The sequence below is a fragment of the Pseudophryne corroboree genome, chromosome 3 (assembly GCF_028390025.1).
Source record: "Pseudophryne corroboree isolate aPseCor3 chromosome 3, aPseCor3.hap2, whole genome shotgun sequence".
In the NCBI taxonomy this organism is placed as follows: Eukaryota; Metazoa; Chordata; class Amphibia; order Anura; family Myobatrachidae; genus Pseudophryne; species Pseudophryne corroboree.
This window is the reverse complement of record NC_086446.1, coordinates 68,211,164-68,230,745: the sequence shown is the minus strand read 5'-3', so window position 1 is coordinate 68,230,745 and position 19,582 is coordinate 68,211,164. Positions and strand designations below refer to the sequence as shown.

The following is a 19,582-nucleotide window of genomic DNA, read 5'->3' as shown; positions in this document are numbered from 1 at the left end:
AGGGGGATACGGGAAAGGTCCTCTGCACGAAGAGAATCTAGACGCTACCATGTAACTATAGAGAGGTCAGACATGCTGTGACCAAAGGGGTGTGGCTCATGGGGTCGACCATACCTAGGTCGACAATGTCTAGGTCGACCACTATTAGTCGACAGTAACTAGATCAACACCCAAAATAGGTTGACGCAAGCATTACGTCATGTCAAAAGGTCAATATGAGGGTTTTTGTACTTTGTGGGTGTCGTTTTCTCCGTACAGTGACGGGGAACCCCAATTAGTGCACCGTGCCCCCTCTCACGGCTCGCTTCGCTCGCCATGCTTCTGGCAGGGAGCCTCGCTGCGCTCGGCACAGGTTACTATTCCCAATCGCAGTCCACGTGGATCGTAAAGTATTAAAAAGTTTTAAAAAAAATAAGATTTAAACCTACCGGTAAATCTTTTTCTCCTAGTCCGTAGAGGATGCTGGGGACTCCGTAAGGACCATGGGGTATAGACGGGCTCCGCAGGAGACATTGGCACTCTAAGACTTTAGATGGGTGTGCACTGGCTCCTCCCTCTATGCCCCTCCTCCAGACCTCAGTTAAAGAACTGTGCCCAGAGGAGACGGACAGTACGAGGAAAGGATTTTGTTAATCTAAGGGCAAGATTCATACCAGCCCACACCATATAACATGGAACATACACAACCAGTTAACAGTATGAACAAAACAGCAACAGCCAACGACTGATCTCAACTGTAACATAACCCTTATGTAAGCAAAACTATATACAAGCCTTGCAGAAATATGTCCGCACTGGAACAGGCGCCCAGCATCCTCTACGGACTAGGAGAAAAAGATTTACCGGTAGGTTTAAAATCTTATTTTCTCTTACGTCCTAGAGGATGCTGGGGACTCCGTAAGGACCATGGGGATTATACCAAAGCTCCAGACCGGGCGGAAGAGTGCGGATGACTCTGCAGCACCGATTGAGCAAACGCGAGGTCCTCATCAGCCAGGGTATAAAACTTGTAGAATTTTTCAAAAGTGTTTGAACCTGCCAAGTAGCTGCTCGGCAAAGCTGTAAAGCCGAAACGCCTCGGGCAGCCGCCCAAGAAGAGCCCACCTTCCTAGTGGAATGGGCCTTTACCGAATTTGGTAACGGCAATCCAGCCGTAAAATGAGCCTGCTGAATCATGTTACAGATCCAGCGCGCAATAGTCTGCTTAGAAGCAGGAGCGCCAACCTTGTTGGCTGCATACAGGACAAACAGTGCCTCTGTTTTCCTAACCCGAGCCGTCCTGGCTACGTAAATTTTTAAGGCCCTGACTACATCAAGGGACTTGGAATCCTCCAAGTTTCCCGTAGCCACAGGCACCACAATAGGTTGGTTCATATGAAACGATGAAACCACCTTAGGCAAGTCCTCAACTCCGCTCTAGCCACATGGAAAATCAGATAGGGGCTCTTGTGAGACAAAGCCGCCAATTCGGACACACACCTTGCAGATGCCAAGGCCAACAACATGACCACCTTCCAAGTGAGAAATTTGAATTCAACCGTTTGAAGAGGTTCAAACCAGTGAGATTTTAGGAACCGTAACACCACGTTAAGGTCCCATGGTGCCACTGGGGGCACAAAAGGAGGCTGGATGTGCAGCACTCCCTTTACAAAAGTCTGGACTTCTGGGAGAGAAGCCAATTCCTTCTGAAAGAAAAATAGATAGGGACGAAATCTGTACCTTAATGGAGCCTAACTTCAGGCCCATATCCACTCCTGTCTGTAGAAAGTGGAGAAAACGGCCCAGATGGAAATCTTCCGTAGGAGCATTCTTGGCTTCACACCAAGATACATACTTCCTCCAGATACGGTGATAATGTTTCGCCGTCACCTCCTTCCTAGCCTTTATCAGAGTAGGGATGACTTCCTCCGGAATACCTTTCCCAGCTAGGATTCGGTGTTCAACCGCCATGCCGTCAAACGTAACCGCGGTAAGTCTTGGAACACGCAGGGCCCCTGCTGCAACAGGTCCTCCCTGAGAGGAAGAGGCCACGGATCTTCTGTGAGCATCTCTTGAAGATCTGAATACCAGGCCCTTCGAGGCCAATCTGGAACAATGAGTATTGTCAGCACTCCTTTTCGTCTTATGATTGTCAATATTTTTGAGATGAGAGGAAGAGGAGGGAACACATAGACCGACTGAAACACCCATGGTGTCACCAGGGCATCTACCGCTACTGCCTGAGGGTCCCTTAACTTGGCACAATACCTCCGAAGCTTCTCGTTGAGGCGTGACGCCATCATGTCTATTTGAGGAAGTCCCCAATGACTTGTTATCTCTGCAAAAACTTCTTGATGAAGTCCCCACTCTCCTGGATGGAGATCGTGTCTGCTGAGGAAGTCTGCTTCCCAGTTGTCCACTCCCAGAATGAAGACTGCTGACAGAGCGCTTACGTGATTTTCCGCCTAGCGAAGAATCCTGGTGGCTTCCGCCATTGCCACTCTGCTCCTTGTCCCGCCTTGGCGGTTTACATGAGCCACGGCTGTGACGTTGTCTGATTGAATCAGAACCGGTAGGTCGCGAAGAAGATTCTCCGCTTGTCGTTGGCCGTTGTATATGGCCCTCAATTCCAGTACGTTGACGTGTAGACAAGCCTCCTGGCTTGACCATAGTCCCTGAAAATTTCTTCCTTGCATGACTGCTCCCCATCCTCGGAGGCTCGCGTCCGTGGTCACCAGAACCCAGTCTTGAATGCCGAACCTGTGACCCTCTAGAAGGTGAGCACTCTGCAGCCACCACAGGAGAGACACCCTGGCCCTGGGGGACAGGCTTATTTTCTGATGTATTTGAAGATGGGACCCGAACCACTTGTCCAGAAGGTCCCACTGAAATGTCTTCGCATGGAACCTGCCGAAGGGGATGGCCTCGTAGGCCGCCACCATTTTTCCCAGAACTCGAGTGCATTGATGAACTGACACTCTTTTTGGTTTTAACAGGTCTCTGACCATGTTCTGGAGTTCCTGGGCTTTTTCCATCGGGAGAAAAACCCTCTTCTGTTCCCTGTCCAGAATCATGCCTAAGAATGATAGCCGAGTCGTTGGACTCAATTGTGACTTTGGTAGATTTAGAATCCAACCGTGCTGCTGCAGCACTCTCAGGGAGAGCGACACGCTTTTCAGCAATTGATCTCTCGATCTCGCTTTTATCAGGAGATCGTCTCAGTACGGGATAATTGTGACTCCCTGCCTGCGCAGGAGCACCATCATTTCCGCCATTACCTTGGTGAAAATCCTCGGGGCCGTGGAAAGCCCAAACAGCAACGTCTGAAACTGGTAATGACAGTCCTGTACAGCGAATCTCAGGTAGGCCTGATGAGGAGGATATATGGGGACGTGAAGGTATGCATCCTTTATGTCTAGTGACACCATAAAATCCCCCCCTTCCAGGCTGGAGATCACTGCCCGGAGCGATTCCATCTTGAACTTGAACTTTTTTAAGTACAGGTTCAGGGATTTTAGATTCAGAATGGGTCTGGCCGAGCCATCCGGTTTCGGGACCACAAACAGGGTTGAATAGTACCCTTTCCCCTGTTGGACTAGGGGAACCTTGATAATCACTTGTTGTTGACACAGCTTTTGAATTGCAGCTAAAACTATTTCCCTCTCTGGGGGAGAAGCTGGCAAATCCGACTTGAAAAATCGGCGAGGAGGCACCTCTTCGAATTCCAGTTTGTAGCCTTGGGATACAATTTCCATCGCCCAAGGATCCACGTCTGACAGAACCCAGACCTGACTGAAGAGTCGAAGACGTGCCCCCACCGGTGCGGACTCCCTCAGTGGAGCCCCAGCGTCATGCGGTGGATTTAGTAGAAGCCGGGGAGGACTTCTGTTCCTGGGACCTAGCCATCGCTGGCATTCTTTTCCCTCTACCCTTACGTCTGGTGAGGAAGGAAGAGCCCCGACCTCTTCTGGACTTATGCGACCGAAAGGACTGCATCTGATTTTGTGGTGTTTTCTTTTGCTGTGGGGGAACATAAGGCAAAAAATAAGATTTTAAACCTACCGGTAAATCTATTTCTCCTAGTCCGTAGAGGATGATGGGGACTCCGTAAGGACCATGGGGTATAGACGGGCTCTGCAGGAGACATGGGCATCTATAAAGAACTTTTAGAATGGGTGTGCAATGGCTCCTCCCTCTATGCCCCTCCTCCAGACCTCAGTTAGAGAACTGTGCCCAGAGGAGATGGACAATACGAGGAAAGGATTTTGTAAATCTAAGGGCAAGATTCATACCAGCCCACACCAATCATACCATAGAACCTGGAATACACATAACCAGTTAACAGTATGAATAAACAACAGCAACGGTCGAAGACAGATTCCAACTGTAAAATAACCCTTATGTAAGCAACAACTATATACAAGTCTTGCAGATTTTCCGCACTGGGACGGGCGCCCAGCATCCTCTACGGACTAGGAGAAATAGATTTACCGGTAGGTTTAAAATCTTATTTTCTCTTACGTCCTAGAGGATGCTGGGGACTCCGTAAGGACCATGGGGTTTATACCAAAGCTCCCAATCGGGCGGGAGAGTGCGGATGACTCTGCAACACTGACTGAGCAAACGCTAGGTCCTCATCAGCCAGGGTATCAAACTTGTAGAATTTAGCAAAAGTGTTTGACCCCGACCAAGTCGCTGCTCGGCAAAGCTGTAATGCCGAGACGTTCCGGGCAGCCGCCCAAGAAGAGCCCACCTTCCTAGTGGAATGGGCCTTCACTGAATGTGGTAACGGCAATCCAGCCGTAACATACGCTTGCTGAATCGTGTTACAGATCCAGCGAGCAATAGTCTGCTTTGAAGCAGGCGTGCCAATCTTGTTGGCTGCATACAGAACAAACAGAGCCTCTGTTTTCCTAATTCTAGCCGTCCTGGCTACATAAATCTTTAAGGCCCTGACTACATCCAGGGACCTGGAATCCTCCAAGTCACTCGTAGCCACAGGCACCACAATAGGTTGGTTCATATGGAATGAAGAAACCACCTTAGGTAAAAATTGAGGACGAGTCCTCAATTCCGCTCTATCAACATGAAAAATCAAGTAGGGGCTCTTGTGAGACAAGGCCGCCAATTCTGACACACGCCTTGCAGATGCCAAGGCCAATAACATGACCACCTTCCAGGTGAGAAATTTCAACTCAACCGTGTTAAGGGGTTCAAACCAGTGAGATTTTAGGAACTGCAACACCACGTTCAGGTCCCATGGTGCCACTGGGGGTACAAAAGGAGGCTGGATGTGCAGCACTCCATTTACAAAAGTCTGGACTTCCGGAAGAGAAGCCAATTCCTTCTGAAAGAATATCGACAGGGCCGAAATCTGTACCTTAACAGAGCCTAACTTCAGGCCCATATCCACTCCTGTCTGTAAGAAGTGGAGAAAACGACCCAAATTGAAATCTTCCGTAGGAGCATTCTTGGTTTCACACCAAGATACATATTTCCTCCAGATACGGTGATAATGTTTCGCCGTCACCTCCTTCCTAGCCTTTATTAGAGTAGGTATGACCTCCTCCGGAATACCCTTCTCAGCTAGGATCCGGCGTTCAACCGCCATGCCGTCAAACGTAACCACGGTAAGTCTTGGAACATGCAGGGCCCCTGCTGCAACATGTCCTCCCTTAGACGAAGAGGCCAAGGATCTTCTGTGAGCATCTCCTGAAGATCTGAGTACCAGACCCTTCGAGGCCAGTCTGGAACAATGAGTATTAACCCTCATTCCGAGTTGTTCGCTCGCAAGCTGCTTTTAGCAGCTTTGCACACGCTAAGCCGCCGCCTACTGGGAGTGAATCTTAGCATAGTAAAATTGCGAACGAAAGATTAGCAGAATTGCGAATAGACACTTCTTAGCAGTTTCTGAGTAGCTCCACACTTACTCGGCAACTGCGATCAGTTCAGTCAGTTTCGTTCCTGGTTTGACGTCACAAACACTCCCAGCGTTCGCCCAGACACTCCCCCGTTTCTTCAGACACTCCCGCGTTTTTCCCAGAAACGGCAGTGTTTTTTCACACACACCCATAAAACGGCCAGTTTCCGCCCAGAAACACCCAATTCCTGTCAATCACATTACGATCACCAGAACGAAGAAAAAACCTCGTAATGCCGTGAGTAAAATACCTAACTGCATAGCAAATTTACTTGGCGCAGTCGCAGTGCGAACATTGCGCATGCGCAATTAGCGGAAAATCGCTGCGATGCGAAGATTACCGAGCGAACAACTTGGAATGACCACCATTGTCTGTACTCCTTTTCGCCTTATGATCCTCAACAGCTTTGTGATGAGAGGAAGAGGAGGAAACACGTAGACCGATTGGAACACCCATGGCGTTACCAGAGCGTCTACTGCTATTGCCTGAGGGTCCCGGGACCTGGCACAATACCTCTGAAGCTTCTTGTTGAGGCGTGACGCCATCATGTCTATTTGAGGAACTCCCCAAAGACCCGTTAACTCTGCAAAGACTTCCTGATGAAGTCCCCACTCTCCCGGATGGAGATCGTGTCTGCTGAGGAATCTGCTTCCCAGTTGTCCACACCCGGAATGAAGACAGCTGACAGAGCGCTTACGTGATTTTCCGCCCAGCGAAGAATCCTGGTGGCTTCTGCCATCGCGACTCTGCTCCTTGTCCCGCCTTGGCGGTGCACATGAGCCACTGCTGTGACATTAATTGAATCAGAACCGGTAGGTCGCGAACAGGGTTGGACTGGCCCACAGGGGTACCAGAGAAACCACCGGTAGGCCCCACTGCCTGAAGGCCCACTCCTTCCTCTATGGATGAGATTCCAGACTGTGCACTTGTATTATACATGGTAGATATGTTGCATTACATTGCACTAAACTATTGTGTATTTCAAGCATCTGTGGAGGCTGGCCACACACCCTTTGTAGGCTGGCCACACCCCTAAGTATGGGCCCCTATAACTGCATTCCCCCGGTGGGCCCTTCATGTCCCAGTCCGACACTGGTCGCGAAGAAGACTATCCGCTTGTCGAAGGCCGTTGTATATGGCCCTTAATTCAAACACGTTGATGTGCAGGCAGGACTCCTGGCTTGTCCATAGTCCTTGAAAATTTCTTCCTTGGGTGACTGCTCCCCATCCTCGGAGGCTCGCGTCCGTGGTTACCATAACCCAGTCCTGAATGCCGAATCTGCGACCCTCTAGTAGGTGAGCACTTTGCAGCAACCATAGAAGAGACACCCTGGCCCTGGGGGACAGTGTTATCTTTTTATGTTATTGAAGATGGGACCCAGACCATTTGTCCAGAAGGTCCCATTGAAACGTCCTCGCATGGAACCTGCCGAAGGGGATGGCATCGTAGGCCACCACCATTTTTCCCAGAACTCGAGTGCATTGATGAACTGACACTCTTTTTGGCTTTAGCAGGTCTCTGACCATGTTCTGGAGGTCCTGGGCTTTTTCCATCGGGAGAAAAACCTTCTTCAGTTCCGTGTCCAGTATCATACCTAGGAACGCTAGTCGAGTTGTTGGAACCAACTGTGACTTCGGTAGATTGAGAATCCAACCGTGTTGCTGGAGCACTCTCAGAGAGAGTGACACGTTTCTCAGCAATTGCTCTTTTTATTTCGCCTTTATCAGGAGATCGTCCAAGTATGGAATAATTGTGACTCCTTGCTTGCGCAGGACCACCATCATTTCCGCCATTATCTTGGTGAAAATCCTTAGGGCCGTGGAAAGCCCAAACGGCAACGTCTGAAACTGGTAATGACAATCCTGTACAGCGAATCTCAGGTACACCTGATGAGAGGGATATATGGGGACATGAAGGTAAGCATCCTTTATGTCCAGTGACACCATAACCCCCCCCCCCCCCTCCAGGCTGGCTATTACCGCTCGGAGCGATTCCATCTTGAATTTGAATCTTTTCAAGTACAGGTTTAGGGATTTTAGATTTAAGATGGGTCTGACTGAACCATCTGGCTTCGGGACCACAAAGAGGGTCGAATAGTACCCTTTTCCCTGTTGGTTTAGAGGAACCCTGATAATTACTTGCTGTTGACACAGCGATTGAACTGCAGCTAACACTACATCCCGCTCTGGGGTAGAAGCTGGTAAGGCCGACTTGAAAAATCGGCGTGGGGGCATCTCTTCGAATTCCAGTTTGTAGCCTTGGGAAACTATTTCCAACGCCCAAGGATCCACGTCTGACCTGACCCAGACCTGACTGAAAAGTCGAAGGCATGCCCCCACTGGTGCGGACTCCCGCAGGGGAGCCCCAGCGTCATGCAGTGGGTTTTGTAGAAGCCGGGGAGGACTTCTGTTCCTGGGCACCAGCCGAAGCAGGTGTTCTCTTTCCTCTACTCTTACCTCTGGCAAGGAAGGAGGATCCCCGACCTCTTCTGGACTTTTGCGACCGAAAGGACTGCATCTGATATTGTGGAGTTTTCTTTTGCTGTTGGGGAATAAAAGGTAAAAAGGTAGATTTACCCGCGGTAGCTGTGGAAACCAGGTCTGCGAGCCCATCCCCAAACAACACGTCACCCTTACAGGGTAAAACCTCCATATGCTTTTTTGAATCCGCATCACCCGTCCATTGGCGGGTCCGTAAAGATCTTCTCGCTGAAACAGCCATGGCATTGGCTCTGGAACCCAGCAACCCAATGTCCCTTTGAGCGTCTCTCATATACAAGACTGCGTCTTTAATATGGGCTAGAGTTAACAAAATAGTATCCCTATCTAGGGTATCAAGGTCAGCCGACAGGGTATCTGTCCAAGCTGCAACTGCGGCTACATACCCATGCCGACGCAATTGCCGGTCTGAGCAAAGCACCAGTATGTGAATAAAAAGACTTTAATGTAGTCTCCTGCCTGCGGTCCGCAGGGTCCTTGAGTGCCGCTGTATCTGGATACGGCAGCGCCGCTTTCTTGGACAGGCGTGTTAAAGCCTTGTCCACAGTGGGCGAGGATTTCCAACGTACCCTGTCCTGTGTAGGGAAAGGGTATGCCATATTAATTCTTTTGGGAATCTGCAGTCTCTTATCTGGAGTCTCCCAAGCTTTTTCAAATAACTCGTTAAGTTCATGAGATGGGGGAATGTTTACTATCTGTTTCTTTCCCTTAAACATGTGTACCCTCGTGTCGGGAACAGAGGGTTCATCAGCGATATGCAACACATCTTTTACTGCAATAATCATACACTGAATACTCTTTGTCACCCTAGGGTGCAATCTAGCTTCATCATAGTCGACACTGGAATCAGAGTCCGTGTCAGTATCTGTGTCCACAATTTGTGACAAGGGACGCTTTTGAGACCCCGACGGGCCCTGTGAGTCGGTCCAATCCGAGGATTGACCCCCTGATGCCTCCCTGGATTCAGCTTTATCTAGCCTCTTATGTAAAGATGCCACACTTGCATTCAACATATGCCACATGTCCATCCATTCCTGAGTCGGCACTACCGACAGGAACGGTGTGTTCCTCATCTGCTCCACCTTCTCCTTGGAGAAGCCCTCCGCTTCAGACATACCGACACGCACGTACCGACACCCCACACACACAGGGATATACCTATAAGGCAGTGATGGGGAACCTTTGGCCCTCCAGCTGTTGTTAAACTACACATCCCAGCATGCCCTGCTTCAGTTTTAGCATGGCCAAATAGCAAAACTGTAGCAGGGCATACTGGGATGTGTAGTTCAACAACAGCTGGAGTGCCAAAGGTTCCCCATCCCTGCTATAAGGGGACACATCCCCAACCAGGCCCTTAGGAGAGACAGAGAGAGAGTATGCCAGCACACACCCAGCGCCAAACTGACACTGGAAAATCCAGACAGCGCTTTTATATTATTATATAATGCCAATCTTCCCACTCACTGCGCTCAAATGTGCCCCGCTCCTCTTTTTTTCAGCCCTCTGATGTTCAGCAGGGGAGAGTCCGGGGAGCCAGCGTTTCTCATGCAGCCTCTGTGGAGAAAATGGCGCTGGTTAGTGCTGAGGGATCAAGCTCCGCCCCCTCCAGCGGCGGGCTTCGGTCCCTCTTCAATTTTAATGAAATGGCGGGGGATCATCTATTTGCTGCCTCCGCAGCCTAATGTGACCTTTTTGCCCAAAAACGAGGTTTATTGCTGCCCAGGGCACCCCCCTGCGCCCTGCACCCATCAGTGCTTTCTGTGTGTCTGTGTGTGGGAGCAATGGCACGCAGCTTACCGCTGCGCGCTTTACCTCATGAAGATCTGAAGTCTTCTGCCGCCTTTGAAGTCTTCTTGCTTCTCATACTCACCCGGCTTCTATCTTCCGGCTCTGTGAGGAGGACGGCGGCGCGGCTCCGGGACGAACTCCAGGGTGAGACCTGTGTTCCGACTCCCTCTGGAGCTAATGGTGTCCAGTAGCCTAAGAAGCAGAGCCTATCATTTAAGTAGGTCTGCTTCTCTCCCCTCAGTCCCACGATGCAGGGAACCTGTTGCCAGCAGTGCTCCCTGAAAATAAAAAACCTAACAAAATTCTTTTTTCCACAGAAAACTCAGGAGAGCTCTCTGCAGTGCACCCTTCTCCTCTGGGCACAAGATCTAACTGAGGTCTGGAGGAGGGGCATAGAGGGAGGAGCCAGTGCACACCCATACTAAAAGTTCTTTATAGGTGCCCATGTCTCCTGCGGAGCCCGTCTATACCCCATGGTCCTTACGGAGTCCCCAGCATCCTCTAGGACGTAAGAGAAAAGAAGATTTACCCGCGGTAGCTGTGGAAACCAGGTCCGCGAGACCCTCCCCAAATAAAACCTCACCCTTGTAAGGCAAAGTTTCCATATGCCTCTTCGAGTCGGCATCACCCGTCCATTGGCGGGTCCACAGGGCTCGCCTAGCAGAAATTGCCATGGCGTTGGCTCGTGAACCTAACAGCCCAACGTCTCTCGCAGCGTCTCTCATATATAAAGCTACGTCTTTAATGTGACCCAAGGTCAATAAAATGCTATCCCTATCAAGGGTGTCAATGTCAGATGACAAGTTATCTGCCCATGCTGCTACGGCGCTACAAACCCATGCAGACGCTACTGCCGGTCTGAGCAAGGCACCCGTGTGTGTATAAATTGATTTCAAGGTAGTTTCCTGTCTGCGATCAGCACGATCCTTGAGGGCTGCCGTGTCTGGAGACGGTAGCGCCACCTTTTTGGACAAGCGTGTCAAAGCCTTGTCTACCCTGGACGAGGATTCCCAGCGTACCCTGTCCTGCGCGGGGAAAGGGTACGCCATAAGAATTCTCTTGGGAATCTGCAGTTTCTTGTCTGGAGTTTCCCAAGCCTTTTCAAATAAAGCGTTCAGTTCATGAGATGGGGGAAAGGTTACCTCAGGTTTCTTTTCCTTAAACATGCATACCCTCGTGTCAGGGACAGAGGGGTCATCTGTGATATGCAAAACATCTTTTATTGCAATAATCATATAATGAATACTTTTGGCCACCCTTGGGTGCAACCATGCATCATCGTAGTCGACACTGGAGTCAGAATCCGTGTCGGTACCAGTGTCTGTTACGTGGGACAGGGGACGTTTCTATGACCCTGCGGGGCCCTGTGACACAGTCAAAGCCATGGATTGACTCCCTGTTTTTTCCCTCGACTCTGCTTTGTCCAACCTCTTATGTAATAAAGACACATTTGCATTTAAAACATTCCACATATCCAACCAATCAGGTGTCGGCGTTGCCGACGGAGACACCACAATCATCTGCTCCACCTCCTCCTTAGATGAGCCTTCCGCTTCAGACATGCCAACACACACGTACCGACACCCCCACACACTCAGGGATATATCTATATGGAGACAGTCCCCCAATAAGGCCCTTTGGAGAGACAGAGAGAGATTATGCCAGCACTCACCCAGCGCCACCGGACACCGGAATAAAATCCCAGTGAATACAGCGCTTTTATATAAATATATAAATACACTCACTGCGCCAATTAAATGTGCCCCCCCCCTCTTTTTTGCCCTCTGTAACCGTGTTCAGCAGGGGAGAATCCGGGGAGCCAGCTTCTCTGCAGCGTGCTGTGGAGAAAATGGCGCTGGTTAGTGCTGGAGGATCAAGTTCCGCCCCCTCACCGGCGGGCTTCGGTCCCGCTCAAATAATTTATACTGGCGGGGGTTACCTCAGTGAAGATCTGAAGTCGCCTGCCGCCTTTGAAGTCTTCTTTCTTCTTAATACTCACCCGGCTTCTATCTTCCGGCTCTGTGAGGAGGACGGCGGCGCGGCTCCGGGACGAACGGCGAGGGTGAGACCTGCGTTCCGACCCTCTGGAGCAAATGGTGTCCAGTAGCCTAAGAAGCAGAGCCTATCCTTTAAGTAGGTCTGCATCTCTCCCCTCAATCCCACGAAGCAGGGAGCCTGTTGCCAGCAGTGCTCCCTGAAAATAAAAAACCTAACAAAAGTCTTTTTCAGAGAAACTCAGGAGAGCTCCCCTGCAGTGCATCCAGTCTCCTCTGGGCACAGGATCTAACTGAGGTCTGGAGGAGGGGCATAGAGGGAGGAGCCAATGCACACCCATCTAAAGTCTTTAGAGTGCCCATGTCTCCTGCGGAGCCCGTCTTTACCCCATGGTCCTTACGGAGTCCCCAGCATCCTCTAGGACGTAAGAGAAATGATTTAAAAAACAAACAAACTCATGTCGACCTTCTGTCATGTCGACCTACTTACTATCGACCTACAGTGGTCGACCTAGAGACCGGATACCGACCAAAGTGGTTCTGGAGTACACAGTCAGGAGTAAATTTACTAAAGGTTCTAAAAATGAAAAGCGGTGATCACTTTTCATTTCTATAATCTTTAGTAAATTTACCCCTCAGTTGTCTGTCTTTCCTTTTATATAAGAAACTGCTAATAAATATATAGCGCTTAAATGGGGTGTACTACGAATTACCGGCTGACGGGATCCCGACGGACACCATACCGGCGCCGGGATCCCGACAGCCGGAATGCTGGCAGCGGGGTGAGCGCAAAAGATCCCCTTGCGGGCACGGTGGCGCCCTCCAGCGGTGTCGTCGACACCCCAAGAGGGAGAATAGTTGTCGGTATATCGGCGGTTGGGATGCAGGCGCCAATATGCTGAGCGCCGGTATCCCGGCAGCCGGTATAACGAGTGCCACCCCTTAAATGAGAATGGTGACAGCGTTTACAGCGTGACATTCTATGCGGTGCGGATTAATTAAGGCAGTCCTGCTGCTTCATAACCCCAGCTTGGTTAAAAAATAAAATTAGGAAGCCCTGGTCAGCCGAGGATGAGCTGATGTGGGTATTACCCCAGCAGACGTCAGCTTGCTGCACCCATGTTCCTTGCATTGCATGCGTTTGTATTAAGAGCTTGGTGTTGCAGGAACGTGTGTGAAATTAAAGTAATGTCATACACAGATAAAACTGTCATCTATGTCTTTAGGAAGGAGCGTGCAGCTGACCAGGACAAGGATAGGCAATTAACAAAGAAATTCAGACAATGGGCACTCCATACCAAAGCTCCACCGATATATACACTCTGTATATGTATACACATAATACTAGTAGTATATCTATGAATATTCCCAGCAGTAGTACTGGCCACAGTGGCGCACCCAGGGGGGTTTCCGAGCACCCAGAAACCCCCCTCCACAAAAAAAAAAAAAAAAAAAAATTTTTTTTTTTTTTTTTTTTTAGCTGCATGAGTATTGTTAATGGCTGTCTAGCGTCCTCTGCAGCCTGCTGTCTTCCTGGTGGCACTTGTAAGTGCAATAAAAGTTTACTTTATATTAATTATAGTACATATATATCCATGTGCATACATATATACACATGTATATAAATACATACATATAAACACACACACATGATATATATATATATATGCATGTTTAATATGCTATGTATATGTGTATATGTATGTGTGTGTGTATGTGTATATATATATATATGTATATATATATATATATATATATATACACACACACACACACACACACTAGTTTTACGGACCCAGCATATACTGGGTCACCTCAGTCCCCACCCCCGTGATTGGCTCCGCCCAGTTCTGGAAACCCCCCCATGCAAATCCTGCGTTTGCCACTGGGCCAGCTATAGTAGTAACAGTCATTAAACTGACTGGCTTTGGGAAGAGGGCAGTAGTTATCTTGTTGGCTGTAATGATTTGCGATTGTTTAATGTTAAAAAGCCGACACGGTTCAAATCAGATTACAACCACATCAGCAATTTTATTTATTACCAGTTATTTATATAGCGCACACATTCCGCAGCGCTTTACAGAGAATAATTGACCATTCACATCAGTCCCTGCCCCAGTAGAGTTTACAATCTATATTCCCTACCACGTGTACACGCACACACACACATTCACACTAGGGTTAATTTTTATTGGTAGCCAATTAACCTACCAGTATATTTTTGGATTGTGGGAGGAAACCGGAGTACCCGGAGGAAACCCACACAAGTACGGGGAGAATATACTACCTCTACGCAGTTAGGGCCATGGTGGGAATTGAACCCATGACCACAGTGCTGTGAGGCAGTAATGCTAACCATTACACCATCCGTACTGCCCAATCTGTTATGTCGACTGTCGACAAGCCGTATGTATCCCATGGGACAATACCCAGCTGCCGTAATAACACCTCATGATGTGTCCAGCAGCCACATCAATATGGACTGAAACATGCCCAGAAGTAAATGGCCAGCAGTTGTGCTATGGTACAGAATAGGCCTGGCAGTAATAACAATGCAACATGTTGAGCAGCTGTAATTTGCCCGGCAGTGGTTATATGTCCAGTAGTGCGACACCCCAGACACGTCCTGTATCCTGTTCCTGCCACCTCCTTGGCTGGTCCTGTGTCTTCTGTGGTCAACTGCGGTGCTTCATTACTGATGCCTTCTAAGGTGTTCTGGCCACAACTCTCCCAACCCCATGCAATCATCGCTGTCTGTTCTCACCCCACTTTGCACCTTTTAGTTTCTCTCACCATTTTCCACAAGTCACCACTATACCATGGAAAGCAGGCTCTATTTATAGACCCAGTTGCATGTACAGTATATATGGACTATTCATGTATAAATCCCTAGAGCTCTTTGCTGTTACAACCATAGCTTACCTCCTCTGGTAATACTTCCCATGCAGCTCTCTCCTACAGGAGATTCAGCCACGCTTCTAGATGGACGCACATAAGGTAGTGGTGTAATAATCCTACTTTATCCATAGAGCACCTTCTGAGCCATACACCGGTAACTCCTCCTACAAAGGGTATCCGTTTGGATGATCGACAGTCATTAGGTCGACACTGACATGGTCGACACATGAAAATGGTCGACACGTGGAAGGTCGACATGAGTTTTTTTGTTTTTTTTTATGTGGAACTTTTCCATACTTTACGATCCACGTGGACTACGATTGGGAACGGTAATCTGTGCCGAGCCAGGAGGTAGCTGAGCGAGGCACTTTGCCCGAAGCATGGTGAGCGAAGCGAGCCATGCGAGGGGACGCGGTGCACTAATTGGGGTTCCCTGTCACTTTACGCAAAAAACAACACCAAAATAAGTTTTAAAAAAATCATGTTGACCTTTTCATGTGTCGACCTTTTGTCCATGTCGACCATGCCAATGTCGACCATAACACGGTTGACCATTTATACCGGAACCCCAACAAAGGCCCCACCGTCCATCCATTATCTCCACTCTATGTAAGTGTTACATGTTGGGCACGCAGACCCGCTGCCGATATATCGTCCATTCGATCGAACAGACGATATATCACCCAGTGTGTACCCAGCACAAGAGATATTTATGCATTCTCATGTTCCACCACCGCCTTAAGACCATTTTCAGCAGGTCCCCCCTAGTGGGTTATCACTATGGGCATATGTAATACCCTGCCAATTAGGCAGTCATCAGATTCAGGGGTACATTTACTAAGCAGTGATAAGAGCAGAGAAGTGAGCCAGTGGAGATATTTCCCCATCAACCAATCAGCAGCTCTGTATCATTTTATAGTATGCAAATTATAGATGTTACTTCAGTGCTGATTGGTTGCCATGAGCACTTCTATGCTCCTATCACTGCTTAGTAAATGTACCCCTTAGACAATTTAGCCGCTATATTTAAAGCGCCAATTTTTTTACATGCAAAACCAGGTTGGCCTTACTTTTCAAAGAGTTACCCCTTTAAATATAGCGGCTCAACTGATGAAATCTCGTGGCTGTCTGCAACTCGCTATTAATGTATCATAGCAGTCTCTCTATCCATATCTTGAGACATATCTAACTGTTATCTTTTGTGTCTGCTAAAATAACGTTATAACTTAAAACAACAGCAGCCGAAGGAAAAAGCAGAAAAGAACCCGTCAAGAAAAACTAGTTCTAAGGTACTAAGAAAATGTATTAAAAACTTTTTCGGGTCTGAGCCGGATGCAGTGGAGCAATGTTTTTCATCCCGCATTTCAATTTATATGACGTCATTTTCCCCAGTTTATAACTTATTCTCACTCCCTACACAAATAGGGGGTTATCAAATTACCCACGGAAAACATTTCAAACACACTGAACAGTTTATTAGACCGTGTCAGATTCAGAGACAGTGATGGAGCAAGACCTTTGCATGACTTGGGGGATGCAGCTCAATTTCACATTTATACAAACGGATCATCAATCTAATAAAGTTTCCATGATCATCTGCCTCCGGCCAGCATGTTTATTTCAGAAATCTGTGAAACACGTCAGAAGTTTATTAATGGTGTTCTTTTTCATTCATGAACTTTGCTTATAAAACTTTCAGCACACATGGAGCAGTCAAATGGTTATTCTCCCGGGTGTATTCTGCGGTGTTTCCAAAGATTGGACTCGGCGGTAAAACATTTCCCACACTGCAAGGAAATGGCTTCTACCCTGTGTGAGATCGTGAATGACGAATCAATACATCTTTCCTTTGAAAACACTTACCATCTTCTGAACAGGAATACTGCGTCCCCTCTGTGTGAAATGTTTGCATAGGTCTGACTTATGGGGAAAACATTTCCCACACAAACATCAAGAAAATGGCTTTTCACCCGTGTGAGACATTAAATGGCGCTTCAGAGCAGTGCTATGCCTGAAACGTCTCCCGCACTCAGAGCAATGATAAGGCTTCTCTCCTGTGTGAATTTTATGGTGTTGAACAAGGTTAGATTTCCGTGTAAAACCTTTACCACACACAGAGCACGGAAATGGTCGCTCCCCTGTGTGGCTGTTCAAATGCTCATTAAGACGGCATCTTTGACTAAAACGTTTTCCACATTCGGGACAGAAATATGGCTTCTCTCCCGTGTGGCTTCTCAGATGAATGGTAAGGTACGCTTTGTTGTTAAAACATTTGCCACATTCGGTGCAACAAAATGGCTTCTCTTGCCTGTGGGTTTGTGAATGTCGTTCCAGAGCTTTCTTTTGTCTAAAATGTTTTCCACATTCAGGACAGAAATAATGTTTTACTCCTGTGTGTACGGTCAGATGTCGTACAAGGTCCATTTTCTTTGTGAAAAATTTACAACATTCAGAGCATGAAAATGACCTCTTGCGTATATTACATTGAGAATTCTCATCACGATCCTCAAACTGTCCAAAATTCCCACCACTTCCCGATGAATAAAATGGTGTCACTTCTGTGTGAATTATCTGCTGACTGACACAAGTTGAGCTTGTGTTGAGATTCTCTCTGTATTTTGGATGAACTGCAAGTTTCTCTTCCTCATATAAGACACATTCCTCCTTAATATGAGATGTATGTTGTGAATGATCTGTGGGTGTATACAAGTCAGTGTGTGTGAGGTCTCCTCCATCACATGAGACCAGATCCTCCTTACTGTGAGTAGATGTATACTGTGGATGATCTGTGGGTCTATAACTGTCAGGGTGTGTGAGGTCTCCTCCATCACATGAGACTGGTTCCTCCTTAATATGAGATATATGTTGTGTATGACCTGTGGGTGTATAATTATCAGTGTCTGTGATGTCTCCTCCATCACATGAGACTGGTTCCTTCTTAATATGAGTAGCTGTATACGGTGTATGATATGTGGGTGTATACATGTCAGTGTGTGTGAGGTCCCCTTCATCAAATGAGACTGGTTCCTCCTTAATGTGAGTAGATGTATACTGTGTATGACCTGTGGGTGTATACATGTCAGTGTTTGGGTGGTCACCTCCATCACATGAGACCAGTTCCTCCATACTATAAGTAGATGTATACTGTGTATGACCTGTGGGTGTATACATGTCAGAGCATTTGAGATTTGCTCCACCACATGAGACTGGTTCCTCCCTGATATGGGAACTGGGAGCATTGTACCGTACAGGTTTATTGAAGGTCTCCGATAAATCTGTTGGAAGGATCAAAAAAATGACATGATTTTATTAACTAACCTTTAATTTCAAACAAAAGGTATCTATATATCTATATATATTTTTATTTTTTATTTTTTTAAATACACAATTTGTCCTGCTAATGGAAATATAGTCTCAGTAAATGATTGTCTTATGAGAAATGAGGCTGCTACAACAAAAGAACATACTGGTTTGGTCAGAGGAGTTCATAAACAGGTTTGCAACTAGACATAACGTTATCATAGGCATGGAGAACACCAATGTAGGAGAGAGACCTACCCAGATTGTGTCTGACCATCAGAAGGATAAATCTCAGTCCTGAAGTCCTAGGGAATGCAGTGTTTGTGAGATAAATGAGTGGGTCAAAAGTAGCAGAGACATCCAGAATAATTTGAAGTGAGTAGGGTCATTTAGAGACAGCAGCGATGAAATCTTTGACCACTTTAGTCAGCGCAGGGACTACGGAATGCTGGAACCATAAGGTTGACTACTGAGGATGCAATAGGTTGTAGGAGGAAAGGAGATATGTGAGGGGAGTACAAGTAAGCCTCTCCAGAAGCTTTGAGGGGAATGGGTGATGGATAAGGTGATAATAGGAGAGAACATTTTGGTCAGAACAGGAGTAATTTCTATGTGCCTGAATAATAATGGAAATAGACAATGGAGGAGAGAGAGATTACAAATGTTAGTCAAGCAAGATGAGCTGGGCACAATAAATGGCTAATTTGTGAAGTCCACGCTGAGAGACAGGGAAAAGGAGAAAAGATCAGAGGATTCAATTTAGATTGTGGGACCAAATTAAGAGAAGGGCCTCAGGACGCAGGAAGGGAATGGACCAACTAATCTGGGAAACAGGACAGCATTCCATGTTGGATCTTGACAATCTTATCCTTGAAGTAGGAAGCAAGCTCTTGGGCATTGATGAAAGTCAGAGGGGGTGGTTTTAAAGGGGTTGAGAAGCAAATGTTTCAAAGAGGTATCTGGGGTTGGAAGACTAAACAGTGATGAAAGTTTGGACGTATATTCGTTTGACAATGTCCCAAGCAATTTGATAGGTGTAGTTTGCTATACATGCTGAGGGTAACAGAATTTGTAGACCGTCTGGATGTGGGGAACAATAGAAGATGCTGACTCAAGGATGACAGCTTGGCATCATAGAGATATTAGAAGAATAGATCTTTTTCCATCAAAGTTCAATTTTGCAGGAGAGTTTCTGAGGGCACT

The 19,582-nt window shown here is 47.5% G+C and overlaps 1 protein-coding gene across 1 annotated transcript in view; it reads right to left on the bottom strand.

The window, feature by feature from the left end:
- Positions 1–19,582, bottom strand: part of LOC135057169 (oocyte zinc finger protein XlCOF7.1-like) — a 91,003-nt gene that overhangs the window by 36,565 nt on the left and 34,856 nt on the right. The window contains exon 5 of the mRNA XM_063963067.1: positions 17,032–18,354. Coding sequence (XP_063819137.1) covers positions 17,032–18,354 — 1,323 coding nt within the window. The remainder of the gene's footprint in view (positions 1–17,031; positions 18,355–19,582) is intronic.